This window comes from Leucoraja erinacea, chromosome 4 (genome assembly GCF_028641065.1).
Source record: "Leucoraja erinacea ecotype New England chromosome 4, Leri_hhj_1, whole genome shotgun sequence".
NCBI classification, from domain to species: domain Eukaryota; kingdom Metazoa; phylum Chordata; class Chondrichthyes; order Rajiformes; family Rajidae; genus Leucoraja; species Leucoraja erinaceus.
In genome coordinates this window covers 43,283,797-43,303,549 of record NC_073380.1, presented here as the reverse complement: position 1 = coordinate 43,303,549, position 19,753 = coordinate 43,283,797, and the positions used below count along the sequence as shown (strand labels likewise).

At 45.0% G+C, this 19,753-nt stretch overlaps 1 protein-coding gene across 1 annotated transcript in view; it reads right to left on the bottom strand.

The window, feature by feature from the left end:
* The window catches only part of prkdc (protein kinase, DNA-activated, catalytic subunit), a 249,275-nt gene that overhangs the window by 175,843 nt on the left and 53,679 nt on the right, over positions 1 to 19,753 (bottom strand). The window contains exons 21-25 of the mRNA XM_055634106.1: positions 19,083 to 19,239; positions 13,919 to 14,022; positions 13,717 to 13,807; positions 8,670 to 8,833; positions 6,050 to 6,196 (exon numbers count right to left, since the gene is read on the bottom strand). Coding sequence (XP_055490081.1) covers positions 6,050 to 6,196; positions 8,670 to 8,833; positions 13,717 to 13,807; positions 13,919 to 14,022; positions 19,083 to 19,239 — 663 coding nt within the window. The remainder of the gene's footprint in view (positions 1 to 6,049; positions 6,197 to 8,669; positions 8,834 to 13,716; positions 13,808 to 13,918; positions 14,023 to 19,082; positions 19,240 to 19,753) is intronic.

Here is a 19,753-nt window from a genome sequence, read left to right as displayed (position 1 = left end):
GAAACATTATATTTGTGAGAACGTGTAACTTTTCTGCTTGATATTTAAACCATCTCCTGAAAAGCAAAGTAAAGACAGAGCTGTTCAAATAAATCCAAAAGTCACTTTAACTGTCATCTGAGTCGCTCTCAAGCAGAGCATCCTCCTCATCAGACTTGTCACTGTCAGGGTGAGATCCCGAGGCAGATGCTGCAGCTGGGTCTTCTCCCGTGTCAGGCCTCCTTGCCTTCATCCCTCCTGCATGCCACAAGCTGATGGCTGGCCGGTAGGGTAAGGACGAGGTCAAGGAGAGTGCAGATGTTGGGTAGCTCTTCTGGTGTGGGACTTCAGGAACACCATACTGTATCACAACAACCCTTTCAGCGACATGGCTGTTACTTGGCACTATACTGGAGCATTAGGGGGAGCTTCAATGCCCAAATTTCAGAGTGGGTTTCTGATGAAAAAGTGGGGGAGGACTGGTAAACGAGAGACAGAAAAAGCAGAGGCAGAGACAGAGATCGACAGAGACAGAGACAGATAGAAAGACAGGGAGAGCGACAGGTACAGGGATAGGACAAGTTTGGAGGGATATGGACCAAACGCGGGCAGGTGACTTTGCAGTTTCTCTTCCCCTCCCGTGTGGTGAGGGATTTAAGGGCCTGGCCCACTTGGGCGACATTTTCGGCGATAGCTTGAAAAGAGGTTGCCACGTCGTGGTCGGATCGTGACACATGTAGTGACGCGCGGTGTCCCCGTCACCCCAGTATTTTGGAATGTTCAAAATCCAGGGGCGACATTTGGGTGTCTCATCATGTCGTGCGTCCCGTCACACGCTGACGTATGCAGTCCTGCGGGTGACGCCCGGTTAGGGCTAGGGTTGGGGTTAGGGACCACAGATGGGCTGGAAAATATTCTTCCTTCAATGCATGGATTTTAAACATCTATATAATTAAAAGTCTCATCTTGGCCACTTCCTGTCTGCGCAGTATATTGATTTTAGAAAAAACGCTACCCTGTATCGCTGTGATTTTTGGCCATCTCACTCACAGTCCTCCTCCGCTAAGCCAGCCCCGAGAATTTTTCCCATCGATGAAAAATAAAAAAAGTTCTGAGTGCTTAAAAAACCCAGAGATGCTCTCACCTGTCAATCATCGCGATGAAGGTAACGCCCCTTCCGGGGGAAAGACTATAAAACCCCGGATGACTGGGCATAACTCAGTCACTCTGCAAGATTGCGAGAGGCCAAGACTCTCATTCTAAGCTGTGAATCAACTGAACAGTGAGTCTGCAATGTACTTGCAATAAATGATTTTTTAGCCCTTAATTACAATGCCATGAGTTGTTTGGCCTGCTGCCCTGCCTGTGCTTGAAACTGCAATGCTTTATTAGGTCCGACTGTGTTTGGAAGGAATATATGCTTTATTAGGTCCGTCTGTGTTTGGTTCAAAAGTCCCGCTCATTTTGTGACTTCTGCTTAGTGGACAGGTCGCGCTGATTGCGTAATTTCCGGTAAGTGCAGAGGTCATGCTGATTGCGGAAGTGCCGCAGACTGCGGAAGCCCCAAAGTGGAGAGGCTGCGCTCAGTCGTGTGAGTATTCAAGAACGTTTACTGCCATATATATGGTGTGTGAGTCAGTGAGTGTGTGTGTATGTGTTTGCGAGTGTATGTGTGTGTGAGTGTGGGTGTCGCAGTGACTGAGCTGCCAGCCCAAGAATTCATTCGGCCCACAATGTCCATACTAGCCCTCTGGAAAAGTCCTTTCAGCCCACAACACCATGCTAGTGCTCCAGAAAGCCCCCCCTCCACCCCACCCCACTGGCCAGCAATATTTGAATTGGTGGAGAGGTGGAATATTGCGTTGGGGGACCAGCCCTCCCGTGTGAAGCTGGGACCCAATGGGTCCCACTTAATCTAGTTAATATATTAAAATTAATACAATAAAATCAATTGTGCAAATGAAAAGATGTCTGATTTGTTCAGTTTTATTTTGTATTGGTCCGCTTCCAGATCCAAATCACAGTCTCTAACTTTTCACAGGGATGGATTCAGTGAGTGTGGACTGAACTCCCCTCTCCCCTCTCTTCCCCCTCCCACCCTCTCTCCCTCTCCTTCTCTCCCCTCCCCCCCTTCCCCCCCCCCCTTCCCCCTCCCACCCCCAGCCCTCCTTCTCCACTCCCCCCTACCCTTCTCCTCTCCCTTTTCTCCCTTCCTCCCTCTTTTTCGCTTCCTCCTCCACGCTCCACTCTTCTCCCCCTTCTCCACTCCCCTCCTCCCCTCACATCCCCTTTGCCTCCTTTCCCTCCCTGCTCCCATTTTCCAACCCCTTCCTCCTCCCACTTTCCCTGCGCTGCCCATTTGTGGACCCAGCTTGTGACAGCTAGATCCCACTAATAGTACTGCACAAAGTCTACTTCACATAATCTGTTTTAGTAACATTGATCCCCCTCACACTATCCCACACACGCTAGGGACAATTTATAAATACCAAGCCTGTCAACCCAGGGTTTGGGTTACCTCCCGTATAAATTGTCCCTAGCGTGTGTGAGATTGTGTGCGGGGGATCGCTGGTCGCAGGCTGGGTCCACAAATGGGGGGCGTCGGGGAAAGTGGAGGAGGGGGGCAGGTTTGGAGAAGGGAGCGTGAGGGGGAGAAGGGGATATGAGGGAAGTGGGGGGGGGAGTGGAGAAGGGGAAGAAGAGTGGAGCGGGGAGAAGGGGGGAAGAAGGGGGGGAAGGGAAGAAGGGAAGAAGCGGCTCAGGCGCTCAACACCGTTGCAAATTGTTCAGTTGCTGTTGTTCCCTTAAAGGGCCTGTCCCACGTTGCGATTTTTTCGCCGACTGCCAAGCGTCTGACACCTGTAAAACCGTCACTGACACTCCGCAGCCGCCGAAAAAAAAATCGAAAAAGGAGAGGCCCTTTAAGGGAACAATAGCAACAGAACAATTTGCAACGGTCGAGCGCCAATCCGCTGCCTGAGCCGCTGGTTCACAAACAAGCAGCAACTCCAAGGGCAAGGTAGGGAACAAGGATAAGGCAGGAGCTCTTTCAGAAACACCGGCACAGTTTGCATCAGGCCATCCGCTGTCCACATCAGCCAAGCTTTCCATCGCTTGCCAAGCCGGGCAAAATGACACGGCTTTAAGGTTGCCCGGCAGGACTTTAGGTGGCCATTGGCACCCGGCAACTGTTAATTTCGAGCCCTGATTGTCCTGGCCTCCACAGCTTTCTGTTTCGGTTTCATATCTCTCCAATTTTCATTTATCTGTACACTGTTAACAGCTCGGTTGTAATCATGTATTGTCTTTCCGCTGACTAGTTAGCACGCAACAAAAGCTTTTCACTGTACCTCGGTACATGTGACAATAAACTAAACTAACATGCTGGGAGTTATGATGAACTACAACACATCATCCACTTTAGGTGTAACTGGTCCACTGGTAGGATAAAGAGCCCACTGCTTTTAGAGGACCCTCCAGTTTGTTCATCACTTGTGTATTTCCAGAGAAGTTAGAATTGAGAATTATTTCCACATCCCTTCAGGAAAACATCAGCACTTCAGTGGAACATGCTCATCAAATTATATTAACATTCCACAGATGAAATACCTACATGCACCTGCAAATACTACTTTTCTTTGAAAGTCAAAGTCAATTTTATTCGTCACTGCAGGCATCATTGAACTCCTTTATGATGATATTGTCACAAATATACCAAAGAAAAGATATCCTGGTATGTTAAGTTCTGGTATGAGAGAGCTTATACATTATATGCTGTATAAGACAGATGGATGGAAAAGCATACAAAAAATGTTCTGGGGTATCAGGCTCTCTCGTGATTGCCCAGTGGTCCTGTAGTGTTGGAGCATTGACAAAGAATGGAAAAGTGTGAAGTATATTGGGAATGAAACAGCAAGGAGGTGCTGCGATCCAAAACCATTGATGGGATGTATTATAATCCTGAGTGGAAATGGTGGTGGACGGATAGTGTGAGGAGGAATTAAACTGATTTAGAGATGCAAGAAAAGATACGAAGTTCTGGAGTAACTCAGTGGGTCACTGGAAAATAATTTTCAGGATATGGGCAGCACGGTGGCACAGCGGCAGAGTTGCTGCCTTAGAATCTGGGTTTGATTCTGACTACGGGTGCTGTCTGTATGGAGTTTGCATGTTCTCCCCATAACTGTGTGGGGCTGTCGCAAGAGAGCAAGTAATATTATCAAAGACACCACTGACCCAGCACACAAACTGTTCACCCTCCTACCTTCCGGTAAGCGCTACCGCAGCATGCGGAGCAAAACCACCAGATTCAAAAACAGCTTTTTCCCTCAGGCCATCAGATTACTCAACACACTTAAGTAAATTCCATGAACAGTACCCAAACAAAGACAACAAACTGTGAAAATAACTTTGGCTCAATGTCTCCAGTACGGAATTTGCACTTTTTCTATATTGCACCTTTCATTGTTGCACCCTGTTTAAAATACCTCAAAGGTTTTGCTACATTTTGGCATACTGTGAATATTTTAATATTTTAAATAATGTATGTCTATTGTCTATTTTTATTGATATGTTGTCTGTCTATGTTTTTAATATTACTTGCACATTTGGAGTATGGGGAAACGTAATTTCGATCCTATGTATAACTACTGTTGCATAATTGAATTGACAATAAAGTTACTTTGACTTTGACTTTCCTCCCACACTCCAAAGACGTAGGTTAATTGTCTTTCGTAAAGATTGTAAATTGTCCTTAGTGTGTAGGATAGTACTAGTGTATAGGGATTGCTGGCCGGTGTGGACTCGGTGCGCCGAAGGGCCTGCTTCCATTCTGTATTTGTAAATTAAAGTAAACCGAATATGACGGGTGTACTGGCACCTCACGTAGTAGGGGAGGGTTAGGAGCTTTAAAAACAACGTGCATATCAAAAAGTGTGTAAATGAAACATATGCTAGGCAATGCATGTGACCAATTGAAATAAATAAGGTTAAATCACATTATACAACATTATAATGCTTTCCCTTCCATCTGTACAATGCTTTACCTGAAATGCATGATTCTTACCGTCAAAGCAGAAAACTGAGAAAGTTACCCGTTTTTGCTCAGTAACTGGAAAAACTACATCCCAAAGGCAGGTACATACAAAAACAGGGATGTAATGCTGAGGCTGTAGAAGGCACTAGTAAGACCGCATTTGGAATGTTGTGAGTAATTTTGGGCACCATGTCTGAGGAAGGATGCGCTGGCTCTGAAGAGGGTCCAGAGGAGGTTTACAAGAATTATCCCAGGAATGAGTAATATAACCTATGATGAGCGTTTGTCGGCACTGGGCCTGTACTCGCCGGAGCTTAGAAGAATGAGGGTGGATGTCATTAAAACATACAGAATAGTGAAAGACTTGGATAGAGTTTATGTGGAGAGGATGTTTCCATTAGTGGGTGAGTCTAGGAATAGAAGTCATATCCTCGGAATTAAAGGGCGTTCTTTTAGGAAGGAGACAAAGAGAAATTTATTTCATCAGAGGGTGGTGAATCTGTGAAATTCTTTGTCACGGAAGGCTGTGGAGGCCAAATCATATATTTTTATGGTAGAGATAGATTCTTGATTGGTACAGGTATCAGAGGTTATGGGAAGAAGGCAGGAGAATGGGGTTAGGAGGGAGAGATAGATCAGCCATGATTGAATGGCGGAGTAGACTTGATTATACTCCTATCACATGACTGTATGACATTTAAACATATAATTTATTAGCTGCAGGCAATCGTTTCAGTTTTCTTTCTGTTAAAACTGAATTTACAAGTTAACTTTGAAAGCTGATGTGCAAGTTTAGCAGGAATAAAATTGAGGGTATTATTCCAAAAGCAGGTTCATTCTAAAAGTGTGTAAACGAAGCACGATCAAAACGTAAGGTGACGGTACCTAACTAGTGGAGGACGTACATGTTTAAATCAGATAAACAATACAAGGCCAGAGAAATACTACATCTAGGGGAATATACAATATTTTTAGTTCATACATTTGAGATTTTAAATCCATAACATTGATATGCTCAAGGTCATAGTTTCTTACCTTGTCCACATCACAGCCTAGACAGAGTAAGACTGGATACATATGTTTGTTCAGCTGGTACATTGTTTCTTCTTGACCTTCAGAGATCTGCGATCCTTTCCCCAGCATGTAAGCAACCACACTATGCAACAGTTCACAAGCTGCAACCTGACAGGATTTATTATACATAAAAAATGTTTTAAAATTTTTAAAAATGAAAGAAAAACAACAATGAAGTTAGGGATAGAATAAAACTAAAAGAAAAGATGTATAACACAGCAAAGAGTAGCCAGAAGCCAGAGGATTGGGAAACTTTCATAGGACAACAGGAGGAAACAAAACGGGCAATACGGGCTGAAAAGATGAAGTACAAAGGGAAGCTGGCCAGGAATATAAAGAAGGACAGTAAAAGCTTCTTTAGATATGTTAAGGGATAAAAAGTAGCAAAGTCAAATGTGGGTCCCTTGAAGGCAGACACGGGTGAAATTATTATGGGCAACAAGGAAATGGCAGAAGAGTTGAATAGGTACTTTGGATCTGTCTTCACTAAGGAAGACACAAACAATCTCCCAGATGTACTGGAGGACAGAGGATCTAAGGGGGTAGAGGAACTGAAATTTTCATTAGGCGAGAAATAGCATTGGGTAGGCTAATGGGACTGAAGGATGGTAAATCCCCTGGACCTGATGGTGTGCATCCCAGGGTCCTCAGGGAGGTGGCTCTAGAAATAGTGCACGCATTGGTGATCATGTTCCAATGTTCAATAGATTCAGGATCAGTTCCTGTGGATTGGAGGGTAGCTAATGTTATCCCACTTTTCAAGAAAGGAGCAAGAGAGAAAACGGGGAATTACAGACCAGTTAGCCTGACTTCGGTGGTGGGAAAGATGCTGGAGTCAATTATTAAAGAGGTAATAATGGGGCATTTGGATAGCAGTAAAAGGATTAGTCCAAGTCAACATGGATTTATGAAAGTGAAATCATGCTTGACTAATCTTCTGGAATCTTTTGAGGATGTGACAAGTAAAATGGATGAAGGGGTGCCAGTGGATGTAGTGTATCTAGACTTTCAGAAAGCCTTTGATAAGGTCCCGCACGGGAGACTGGTGACTAAAATTAGAGCACATGGTATTGGGGGTCGGGTGTTGGATAGAAAATTGGTTGGCAGCCCGGAAGCAAAGAACGGGTCCTTTTCAGAAAGGCAGGCAGTGGTGAGTAGAGTGCCACAAAGCTCGGTGTTGGGGCCACAACTGTTTACCATATATATTAATGATTTGGAAGAGGGAATTAGGAGCAACACTAGCAAGTTTGCGGATGACACAAAGCTGGGTGGCAGTGTGAGCTGTGAAGAGGATGTTGGGAGGTTGCAGGGTGACCTGGACAGGTTGAGTGAGTGGGCAGATGCGTGGCAAATGCAGTATAATATAGATAAATGTGAGGTTATCCACTTTGGCAGCAAAAACAAGGGGGCAGATTATTATCTCAATGGGGTTAGGTTAGGTAAGGGGGAGGTGCTGCGAGACCTGGGCGTCCTTGTACACCGGTCATTGAAAGTTGGTTTACAGGTACAGCAGGCAGTGAAGAAAGCAAATGGAATGTTGGCCTTCATTACAAGAGGATTTCAGTATAGGTGTAAAGAGGTTCTTCTGCAGTTGTATAGGGCCCTGGTGAGACCACATCTGGAGTATTGTGCACAGTTTTGGTCTCCTAATTTGAGGAAAGACATCCTTGTGATTGAGGCAGTGCAGTGTAGGTTCACGAGATTGATCCCTGAGATGGCGGGACTGTCATATGAGGAAAGATTGAAAAGATATGGCTTGTATTCACTGGAATTTAGACGGATGAGGGGGGATCTTATAGAAACATAAAATTATAAAAGGACTGGACAAGCTAGATGCAGGAAAAATGTTCCTAATGTTGGGCGCATCCAGAACCAGGGGCCACAGTCTTAGAATTAAAGGGGAGGTCATTTAAGACCGAGGTGAGAAAAAACTTTTTCACCCAGAGAGTTGTGAATTTATGGAATTCCCTGCCACAGAGGGCAGTGGAGGCCAAGTCACTGGATGGATTTAAGAGAGAGTTAGATAGAGCTCTAGGGGCTAGTGAAGTCAAGGGATATGGGGAGAAGGCAGGCACGGGTTATTGATAGGGGACGATTAGCCATGATCACAATGAATGGCGGTGCTGGCTCGAACGGCCGAATGGCCTCCTCCTGCACCTATTTTCCTATGTTTCTAATGACTTAAAACATTATCAAACTATGGAGTGATTACATAAAAATATACAAGATACATATAAGCTAGAGAAACTCAGCAGCTGAGGCAGCATCTATGGAGCGAAAGAATAGGCAACGTTTCGGGTCGACCCGAAACGTTGACTAGTCCTTCGCTCCATAGATGTTGCCTCAACCCGAGTTTCTCCAGCATTTTTGTCTAACTTCGATTTTTCCAGCATTTGGAGTTCTTTCTTAAACAAAAATACAAATAATGTTATTAATAATGAGGGTGGAAAGGAAAGCTAATTTCCAGTGTACAAATACAAATTTGCAGGACATGTAACAAGAGGAACAGCTCTGGCAACATATTTCATCGTGACATAACAGGGTCTGGTGCTAAATGTGAATGAAGGCAACAGTAACTCACCTTAGTTTGTCGGTCACTGGCAGAAAGCGCAAGTTCAGAGATACGTGGTAGGAATGAATCCAGATAAATAACAGGTTTCATATCTGCAAATGGTACTGCAAAACTCAGTGCCTTCTCTGACACCCATGCAACACATTTCTTCATCATCTCCTCAGAAGAGGCAGCTATTGATTAAAATGAGAATGCATAAGTATTTTGTGTACTCTATGCAAAACGATTTCAGGTTTGGGTTTTAGATTATTCACTGTCATGTGCATTATTATAATTTTGAATGAAAATAGTGAACATTAAGCTTTAAAAGGCAAGATGATTTTTAATAAAAGAGTAAGATATTAATGGGGGGCTAAATTCATGGTGACATAAGCAACTGCAGATGCTGGAATCTTGAGATAAATACAAAAAGATTTGGAGGAACTTAGCGGGTCAGGCAGCATCAAGTCAAGAGAGTTTTATTATCATATGTCCCCAATAGAACAATGAAATGATGCAGCACAACAGAATATGTAATCATAATAAATAACAAAAACTCTGGAAAAAAAAGAACAAACAATAACAGTGCAATAATAATAATAATAATAAAAATAATAATAATAGTCTATTGTAGTTCAGAGCTTATGAGGTTGTGTTTAATAGCCTGATGGCTGTAGGGAAGCTGTTCCTCAACCTGGACGTTAGTTTTCAGGCTCCTGTACCATCTTCCCGATGGCAGTGGTGAGATGTGTGTGGCCAGGATGGTGTGGGTCTTTGATGATGTTAGCTGCCTTTTTGAGGCAGCGACTACGATAAATTCCTCCGATGATGCCGGTGATGGTCAGGACAGCGTTTACAACTTTTTGCAGTCTTTTCCGCTCTTGGACGTCAAGTTGCTGAACCAGGCCACGATGCAACCAGTCAGTATGATCTCTACTGTGCACCTGTAGAAGTTCAAGAGAATCCTCTTTGACATACCAAATATCCGTAATCTTCTCAGGAAGTCGAGGCACTGATGTGCTTTCTTTATGATTGCATCAGTGGGCTGGGTCCAAGAAAGATCGTCGGAAATATGCACGCCCGGGAATTTGAAGTTTTTGACTCTCTCCACCATCGTCCCATTGATGTAAACAGGATTGTTGGGTCCTCAACCTTCCTCTTCCAAAGTCCACAATCAGTTCTTTGGTTTTGCTGATATTGAGAGCCAGGTTGTTGTGCTGGCACCATATGGTCAATGAGACAATCTCACTTCTATACTCTGACTCATCACCATCTGTAATTCGTCCCACAACGGTGCTGTCGTCAGCGAACTTAAAAATGGAGTTCACACTATGGCTACAAAGTCATGAGAATAAAGTGAGTAGAGCAGGGGGCTCAGTATAGAGTGAGCAGAGCAAGGGGCTGAGGGGATGGACAAATTATGTTCCGGGTTAGGACCCTTAACCAGGCTCAAGAGCCTGAAGAAAGGTCATCTGTCCATTCGCTCCAAAGGTGCTGCCTGACCTTCGTGTGTCTGAAAAAGGGGCCTGACCTGAAATATTGTCTGTCCATTCCCTCCATAGATGATGCCTGATCTGCTGAGTTCCTCCAATATTTTGAGTTTAATGCTAAAACCCTTCACTGCTGCAATGCTTAGACTTAACATCTTGCAGAAACGAAAATACCTTAATGATATTTAATAAAATGTCATAATAATACACATGAACATTAATTCATGTTACTACCCTATACCTGTTCTGTTCGTACATGCTTATCAGGTCTCCTTTGTGGAATGAAAATTATCCATCATCAGTTCTTTAACTTAATTCTTTGAAACGAAATTCAGATTTGATGTACAATTATAAAATATTCTGACTGCCATTTTAGTTAATTTTGCTCATAGTCAGTGGGTGCTTTATTGAATTTGATACTGGCTTCATCAATATGTGATCCAAAATGGGATCACAGTACACCAAACGTTAGACGTAAGAGAAAGAAATAGAAAACAGGAATGAGTCACAAATATAAAGATGGAGAACTTCATGTTTTGTCACCGACACAGAACCCAATTTGCAAAGCCAGCACATCTGGCGGCTGATTCTCTCGCACAAACTTTAAATGCCAGAGACCAGTCACTAAGACCCTTCTGCCAGGAGCACAATGTCTCTGCATAGGAATGTATACAGAGTGGGCATGACCCCTTTAACAAAATGCAGTTAAAAGGCCAGTATTAACAAAAAAATAATGCCAGCACCATGTACTTAGACAACACTGAGAATTATTCACAACTTCCCATTCAAAATGGGAGTTGGCTTTGCAATGGCAATTTTAATAAATTGTAGTCTCTTGATAACGTTCCCTTCCTTACCGTAGAAAGCAAGTGGCATTTAATCACATTCGTTCATGACAAGACACAGGGTCATGTTCTGCCTTATCACCGATCACAAAAGTAAAAAATCATCAATAAGATGTATCGGTTATTTAAGTAAAACAAAAACAATTTAAGTCAATACAACTGTTTAGCTTAATCCTTTAGGGTACCAACTCAAAACATGACCTATCTATGTTCTCCTGAGATTGTGCCTGACCTGCTGAGTTACTCCAGCACTTTGTGTCTTTTTTCACCATAATTATTTGTTTTACAGTTCTAACGGCACCAGCTTTATCCAATAAATCATAACTTTAAATTTTAGAAACAAAAAGCAGCTAAAAACACCACCCTGGCAACCTGAAGATCAATCTGAAGAGGCTCCCAACCTGAAACATCCATTCCCTCCCCAGATGCTGCCTGACCAGCTGATTTCCTCCAGCACATTGTGCTTTGCTCAAGATACAAGCATCCTGGGGCGGAAATCCCGGGGGGGGGGACAGGGACCAAACGCCCCCCCCGTTTTGAGAGGTGGGGGACAATTCCCCCCAAGTTTTTTAATCCGGATTTTAAAACTCAGTGAAAAAAAAGCTGATAAAATAAACTCGGCTTTCCGGGGTGGGACCGATGATCGAGGGCGCCGATTGGATGAGAGAGACGTCAGTCAGCAGGCAGTAGGGGGTGGGGGGCATGATGATTCAGCGCGATGATTAGAGGAGGGAGGTGTCGGTCAGAGGCGGTAGTAAGGGGGTGGGACTGAGGATAGAGCGCGGTGATTGGAGGAGGGAAACGTACTGGTGGAGCAAAGATCAGAGCGGAGCCTGAATCGGCCTGTTCGCGGGGCTTTTCGTCGCCCGGCCCAGCGCAGCTTAAAATTGACCTCGGGATCATCTACCGCCCCACGGTCAAATTGCTGCGCCGAGGCGATCGAGGCTCCCGATGTTGAAGCCCCTGCCAGGCGATGGAAAAGCCCCGCGAACGGGCCGATGGAAGCCCCACGATTCGGGGCGGACAAAGCTGCTGTTGCTAGAGTTCAGAGTCGGTCACCAACCAGGTCAGTTGTCAATGTTACCGGCCATAGGATCCACGGCCGAAACCTTGCATGTGTGCGCAAGCGCGCACGCGGCCGCAAAGAGATTGTGTCCCCCTCATGTTTTGACAGCGATTTCTGTGCCTGCTAGCACTTGCAGTTTTTTTATGTCTCCACCCTGGCACATGTGTGCCTGCCTTCCTTCCTTCCATCCATCCATCCAGTTTATTGGCGCGACCTGGCTGAGTACGACGCCAATCTGAAGAAGGTGCTGGACCGAGCAAAACACTTTCAGCTCAAACTCAATCCCACTTCTGACACCATGTAATGAGTCGAGTTGTGCACACGTCAAGGTACAACACATATTTATTAAAGTACTCTTACAGCATTGGTCTGCAAAGTGTTACAGTAACTAGCAGCTCTCAGACTAAATTACGTAAGCAAATTTCTGGTAATATAAACCGCATAGTAGGTGGGGCTACTACTAACAACCACTACAATTGGTTAGTAAGAAGTAACCAATCTACACTCATCACTCACCCCTATCCCCCGTCCGCCCCTCTGCGGCAATGGCTGCCCCGTCTACCTGCCCCCCCCCAGTCCATTGCTTCCTCCGCCGCCGTAGCAGTATCTCACCCTCAAGGCCTTCTCTGAGATCTTCTCCACCAGCTCATCAAAACCTATGGTGCCCACCGTGACGAACACCGACTCCATCACCCGCTTCCCCCCCACCCCCCTCGCGGCGGCAGCGAGCGGGTAGGCAGGGCCGAATGGCAGCAGCAGGCGGGCCGAGCGTGCAGGCAGTCGGACAGGGGCTGAGCCAGAGTGGGCAGAGGAAGGGAGGCTCGGGTTGCAGGGTGGCCGAGCAGTTTGCATGGAGTTTGAGACACACACACCAAACTGGGCCAATTGTCAAGTCAACGGGATCTATACCACAGCTAACAATGATTGACCTGTCGAGGAAGGAACTGCAGATGGTGCTTTTTATGGATGGAGGGAGTAATGGTAGGGGAAAGAAGATGGAGGGAGAGGTGCGGGAGGGATTGGGGGAGGATAGGAGGAGAGGGGAAAGATCCTGGGGAAGCGAGGAGGGAGGGTGGGGGGGATTGAGGGAGAGGAAGGGGTAGGGAGGGAGTGGGGGAGGTGAGGAGAGTGGGGAAGGGGAATAGAGGGAGAGGAGGGGGGAGTGTGGGAGGTCAGGAGGGATAGGGGTAAGTGAGGAGTGGGGGATAGAGGGTTAGGAGGGGGTAGGGAGAGGAGAGATGGAAGGGATTGGGGGAGGGGAGGAGGAGAGGGGAAAGAAGAGGGAGGGTGAAGAGGAGGGGGTGGGAGTGCTGGAGGATGAGGGGAAATGACCCGTGCCTGCGGAATTGGGGGGCAATGCGTGAGTGGTGCAATATTGCGTTGGGGGGACGGGTTGCATCGGGGGAATGGGTGAGTGGTGGAATATTGCATTGCGGAACGGGTTGAGTTGGGGGACCAAGCCTCCCGTGTGAAAGGGACCCAACCCGGTCCAACTTTATATATAAAGCAGAGGCATAGTTATCATAGTTTTACAGATTGTTGCTATTAAAAATAAACCAACACTGAGGTAAAGTCTTATTAAATACAATTACGGTGTTTGCTAGCCTTAAATTTCCATCTTTTATTTATTCAGCCTTCAGTTTGTTTGACATACATCAAACTGTCCTGACACCTACCTGTCACCAGACTTCGGTTGACCCGTCCCCCCAGACTCCCGAGTAACTTCACCACTCTGCGCCTCACTTTTGCAGCAGGTGATTCCTCACTCTGTTTCATGAAAAATGTTTAAAATGATTTAAAAGCAAACCCATTAATCATTTATAGATATATTTCACAGATAAAAATCATTGGCTCAAATTTCAAATGATAGTCACCTACCATGGAAAGATTTGTTGATTTTTTCAGGCGACTTATAAGAATCTTGTTTCCTCCTTTACTTGTAGTATCAATCCTCATCATTTCCCAGTTGCTTTTGGACTCACCTAACGCAAGGTTTAAAGATTGTAGTATCCATAACCAAAAAGGTTTTTAATATAATTTTTTAAACCACGCTTTGAGAGTGTTTTAAGTTGTATATAATGCAAGTACGATCTGTGATTCAGCTGATATCTTTCATTCACCTGAGACATGCCATGATGCTCAGACCTAGTTTTGGGTTTATTCATGTCTCGTGTATCGAGGTACCGTGCAAAGTTTTGTTTTGCATGCTCTCCAATCAGATCAGATAATATTGTACATATAAAATACAATCGTCAAACTCAAGTATAATTAGTAGTTAGATTTAGAGGAAGAAAATAAATTTCAAGCATGAGAGCAATTGTATCGAATGATAATAGATCCTTCTCTGGGAAAAGCAGGCAAAGAATGGCCACACTCCCGTCCCAGCCTTTCTCCAAACAGTTGAGACACATAGATCAGAGTGCTATTCCAAGCACATAATTTACGATCAGGAACATTGACCTGAGGAGTAAATCTGACAATGCCAATTTGGAAAATACTACAACATTTCAACAAATAATGTTGAAGTAAATTAGTGGTTTTGGCACAAAGTGATCATGGGGCACTTGGAATCCTCAGCGTCAAAGGTGGATGGTGCTGCAAGGTTTGCGGAATAAGATATCAGTTTCCCATTTGTTTGCTTCCATTCACATTCTGGAACCTGGTCTATGGTTCTCTTCAAACTGATTTTCCATTGTTTGTTTTACAATCATGACGCAAATCCAAATTGAAGTCTGCAGACTGTTCATCTAAATATATTAAACCTGGGAGCTTTGTCTAACAGCAGTCAGGTTCTGGGACATTTACAAATGTAGTGTTGATGTCAAATGTATTATAATGGAGCAGGTCAATGAATTCCCTTCCCATTCCAAAACTGACCTTTTTGGCCCGGGCCTGCTCCACTGTCAGTGTGAGGCCAAATGCAAATGGGAGGAACAGCACCTTTTATTTCTCTTGGGCAGCTTACAACCCAGGATTTGAACGTTGATTTCTTTAATTTCAAGTAACGCTTTCATTCGCTCCTTTTCCCCCCATCCCCCGCCCCATTCACTCACGCATAGCACCCAACTGCGGCTGGAGAGGGAGAGGGAAGGGGGTAGAGAGGGAGGGGGATGGGGGTAGAGTGGGAGGGGGAGGGGGTAGAGAGGGAGAGGGGGTGTAAAGAAGGAGGGTAGAGGGAGGGGGGGGAGGGGGATAGAGAGGTTGAGGGAAGGGGACAGAGAGTGAGGGGTAGGGGGGGGTAGAGAGGGAGAGGGTGTTAGAGAGGGAGGGGGTAGAGAGGGAGGTGAGGGAGGTAGAGAGGGAGGTGGTAGAGAGGGAGAGAGAGGTGAGGGGGGTAGAGAGCGGGGGAGGGGGAGGGAGGGAAGATGGATGGGGTAGAGAGAGGGGGGAGGGGGTAGAGAGGGAGGGGGCGTGAGAGGGAGTGTAAATGTTTGAACAACATTGCCTACACACTCCTCTACCTCAATCCCCCCCACTCCCTCCTCAACGTCACAGGATTATTTTCCTCTCTTCCACTCCCTCAATCCCTCCCTCAACTCTTCAAGTGAAGCCAATGGAGCTGGGCTTAACGGGTCCGAGCTGAGTGGGGCCAAGTCGAGCCGAGCGTGCGTAGCCGAACGGGTCACAGCGGAGCCAAGCGTGTGGGGCCAAACGGGTTCCAGTGGAGCCGAACAGTTCCCAGCGAGTCCGTGTGGGGCTGAGCGGATCCCAGCGGGGCAGTGCTGGGCTGAGCGGAGCCGAGTGCGTGGGGCCGAACGGGTCCCAGCGGGGTCGAGCAGGTCCCAGTGGAGCCGAGCGGGCCTGAACGCATCCTAGCGGGGCCGAGTGGGGCTGAACAGGTCCTAGCAGGGTTGAGCGGAGCCGAGCGAGGCCGAACTGGTCCCAGTGGAGCCGAGCGGGCCTGAACGCATCGTAGCGGGGCCGAGTGGGGCTGAGAGGAGCTGAACAGGTCCTAGCAGGGTTGAGCGGAGCCAAGCGAGGCCGAACTGGTCCCAGTGGGGCCGAGCAGTGTCGAGCTGGGCCGAGTGGAACCAAGCGGGTCAATTTTTTGTTCTTCAAAATGAGAGCTTGGAAAACTTTAATATTTTGAAGCTGTTTTTAAAAGGTTTGTAACTTGTGAAATATACGTTGAAATGCGATGGGAAGATATTTATCGGAAAAAATGTGAGAAGCATGTGTGAAAATGGGAAGGCTGTGGCCTAGCGTTTGGAAGAAGATTGACATTACGGAGTATAAAAGAAAGCTGATAGATATGCGGGCATTTTTTTTATACAGAGGCATTTAGATAGACACATGGAACATTGATCATGTACAGGCTGATGAGATCAGTTTAACATGGCATAATAATAATAATAATAATAATAATAATACACTTTATTATTATCAAATTTGTCAATGAAATTTCAGGCGCACTGCCCGAGCGGAGCTCCAACGTATCAGATAAATAATAACAACAATGGAAACACCAAAAACGGCAAGAAAAACGTTGTCAAGTCAGATGTGCAATATTTCACAGTATAGTGTTGTGGCAATACAAAATATTGGCAATGGGGGCTGTGTGTTTAGAGTGGTGATGGCCTTGGCCTTGGTGTAGAAACTGTTCGTTGATCTTGTGGTGTGTGATTTGATGGACCTCTAACTGCGCTTTTGCGGTTGCAGCTCCTAGACGATGGAACAGCATCCCTCTTCCCATCAGAACTGCCCCCCTCCATCGACTCTTTTAAATCTAGACTTAAAACTTATTTCTATTCTCAAGCCTTTTTTGAGGTCCTCTGAGGTAGCTCTGTTTGTATGCATCTATGTATGTATTGTTGATCTATGTACCACTGTTTGTAGCACGTTAGTACCTGCACCAATGTAAGCACTTTGGTCAACGAGAGTTGTTTTTAAATGTGCTATAGAAATAAAATTGACTTGACTTGACTTGCCTTTCCTGAGGGCATGTTTGGCATCAACATTGTGAGCTGAAACATTGTTCTTTTGCTGTAATGTTCTATGTTCTAAGATGCAGTAATGAACACTTTGAAAACATGAACAACTTTGGACAAGTTAGCATGGGTTTATGAAAGAGAAATCTTATGGTATGTTTGAAAAATAATTAGAAAAATAGGCAAGTGGGAATCAGTGGATATTGTGTATTTGGACTTCCTAAATACCATTGAAATAGTCACATTTTGGTTAGAATGCAAAATTAAGGCACATGGGAATAGGTGAAATACATTGCATGGCTTGTGAAATGGTTGACAGACAAGAAATTAAAACTAGAAATAAAGAAGATTTTTTTAGGGCAGCTGGCAGTAATTATTGGGATCGGTGTTTGGGCCCAAGCGATTCACAATATTAATGATTTGGACCAGGGAAGCCAGTGAATATGGTATATTTTGATAACTGTGATTCAGAAGCTTCATAGTTGCAGACAACACCAAAGAGAAGTGAATGTTAGTTTTGAGGATGATGCAAAGTAGCTATAAATGTGATTTCATTAAAGTGGGTGAACAAACAAAAGCACGGCAGATGCAATCTAATGTGGAAGATTGCAGTAAAGAGAATATTGGGAAAAGAGAAGATACACTGAGATCTGGTTGTCTTTGTACACCGGTCGGTCACTGAAAACAAACATTTAGGCACAGCAAACTGTTAGAAAGGCAGTAGTTATATGCTGGCCTTCACTAGAAGTGGACTTGAGTACAGAAAAAACTCAAGAAATGCCTATGCTGTGCTGAGAAACAATCGGGAATTATGACACACTTTTGTTCTAAGTAAAAATGCTCTTGCCATGGAGGGAATAGCTAGATAGTTCTGAATGAAGGGTCACGTCCTCAGGAAGAGGGGGTAAAACGGGGAACCTATGGAATACCACACAAAAGGCAGTGGAAGCCACGTCATTATTCAAAAAAGAAGTGCTTGGATAGATTGCTTAAAGCTAAAGTGATTAATGGTATGAGGAGAAGGAGGGAACAGGATTCTGAAGTGAACAAATAGCCATTTGAATTGTGGGACAGACACGAGGCGTTGAAAAGTCTGCTCCAAGAACATAGAAAAGTACAGCACAGGAACATTTGGCCCACCATGACTCAGCTGAACATGATGCCTAAACCAACAAATTTGCCTGTACATCATCTATATCCCTCTATTCCCTGCTCCATTTTTAAATTTTCAAATTCAATGTGTTCTGAGTTACCCTGAGCGAGGAGTTTTTGTCACTCAAGCTTCTAAATCACAGTTATACATTTTAACTGTGTCTGAATTTAAGTATAAGTAAATGTAAAATATTAAGTACCCTTAATATATTTTATTCCAATCAGTAAATGAAGAAATAAAGCATTAATCTCCGCATTTTCTGGTAATGAATAATCACAACATGGATTTAAGAGTTAAGTGGAGAAGACTAAACGGCCTGTCCCACCAGCATGCGATAGCATGCGTCTAGCGCGACCAAACGTGGTCGCTTGAAGTGTACGGTCTCGCGGGGCCGGTCCCACTTCGATCGGCGGAGGTGTATGGAGTTGTGAGGGGCTGGTTCCAACATCGTGCGGGGCTCCAAAAATCTTCCACTGTCCGAAAATCCCGCGCGACAACGGCCTGTCGGCCCGCAGCCGCATTGAGGCCGTACGCAGGGCCTCAACGGGCATACGCAGGGCCTCAACGGGCGTACGCAGCGTCTTGATGCTGTACGCAGCATCTTGATGGCGATTGTCTAGCGCGTGGCGTTGCGCGATGACGTCACCACCCGGCGTGTCGTTGCGTGATGATGTCACCGCCCGACGCCGTGCGATGTCCAAATTCAGTCGGCCCGCCTCCTGCCCAGCTGATTGGTCAGTACGATGTCGGGCCCAATCACGCACAACTCCATACGCCTCCGCGGTTGGAATTGGGACCGGCCCCGCGAGGCCGTACGCCTCAAGCCACCACGTCCGGTCGCACTAGACGGATGCAATTGCATGCTAGTGGGACAGGCCCTTAAATGCTAATATTCTAAATTCAGCCTTTTACAACTGGGCTGAACAATTTTATTTACAAAGGGGAAAGAGCAGTAACTTACTTGAAACTGAAGTTTTCAGGTAACCATCCAAGTGTGGCAAGATGTCCTTGTAATAAGGCTGAATGGTTTTCTTCGATAGATGATATGACCAGTCTTCCAGAGCATCCAATCCAGCATTAGCAAGAGGAACGTGGCTAAGGCCAAGTTTAAATGCAGTCTAATTTTGAAAATGGCAATAATAAAATCACAGAATTTATAACAGATTCTCTCCATGGTACAGATGTCAACTCTGTAAAGAAGTCCACAAAATAATCACACTCCTCTATCATGTGTCCCTGTAAATTTATTCTCCAAGTACTTGCACTTTCAAAAATATTACTTTTTTTAGGCCATAGCCAATGAAAATATTTTTGTTCACTTTTAATGACGCAGTTTTGAATATCCTTTTCAATATTGTTCTACCAAAAATAATTTTAGTTGTCCTTCATAAACCAAGCTCATAATTTGATTCTAACATTGGTCTATCAAATGATTAGTTTGACTATTAGCATTACTGCTTTTCTTTTGTGTTATTTATCCCCATTTATAAATCTAGGATTCCAAAAGCTCCCTTTGATTTGTTTTACTAATTTGTTCTCCCACTTATATATCTGTATATTGGAAACTCAAATTTCTTTCAAGGTTAATCTCTAAATGTGTTATCTGTCACATTGTAAGTTCTCACACCACCT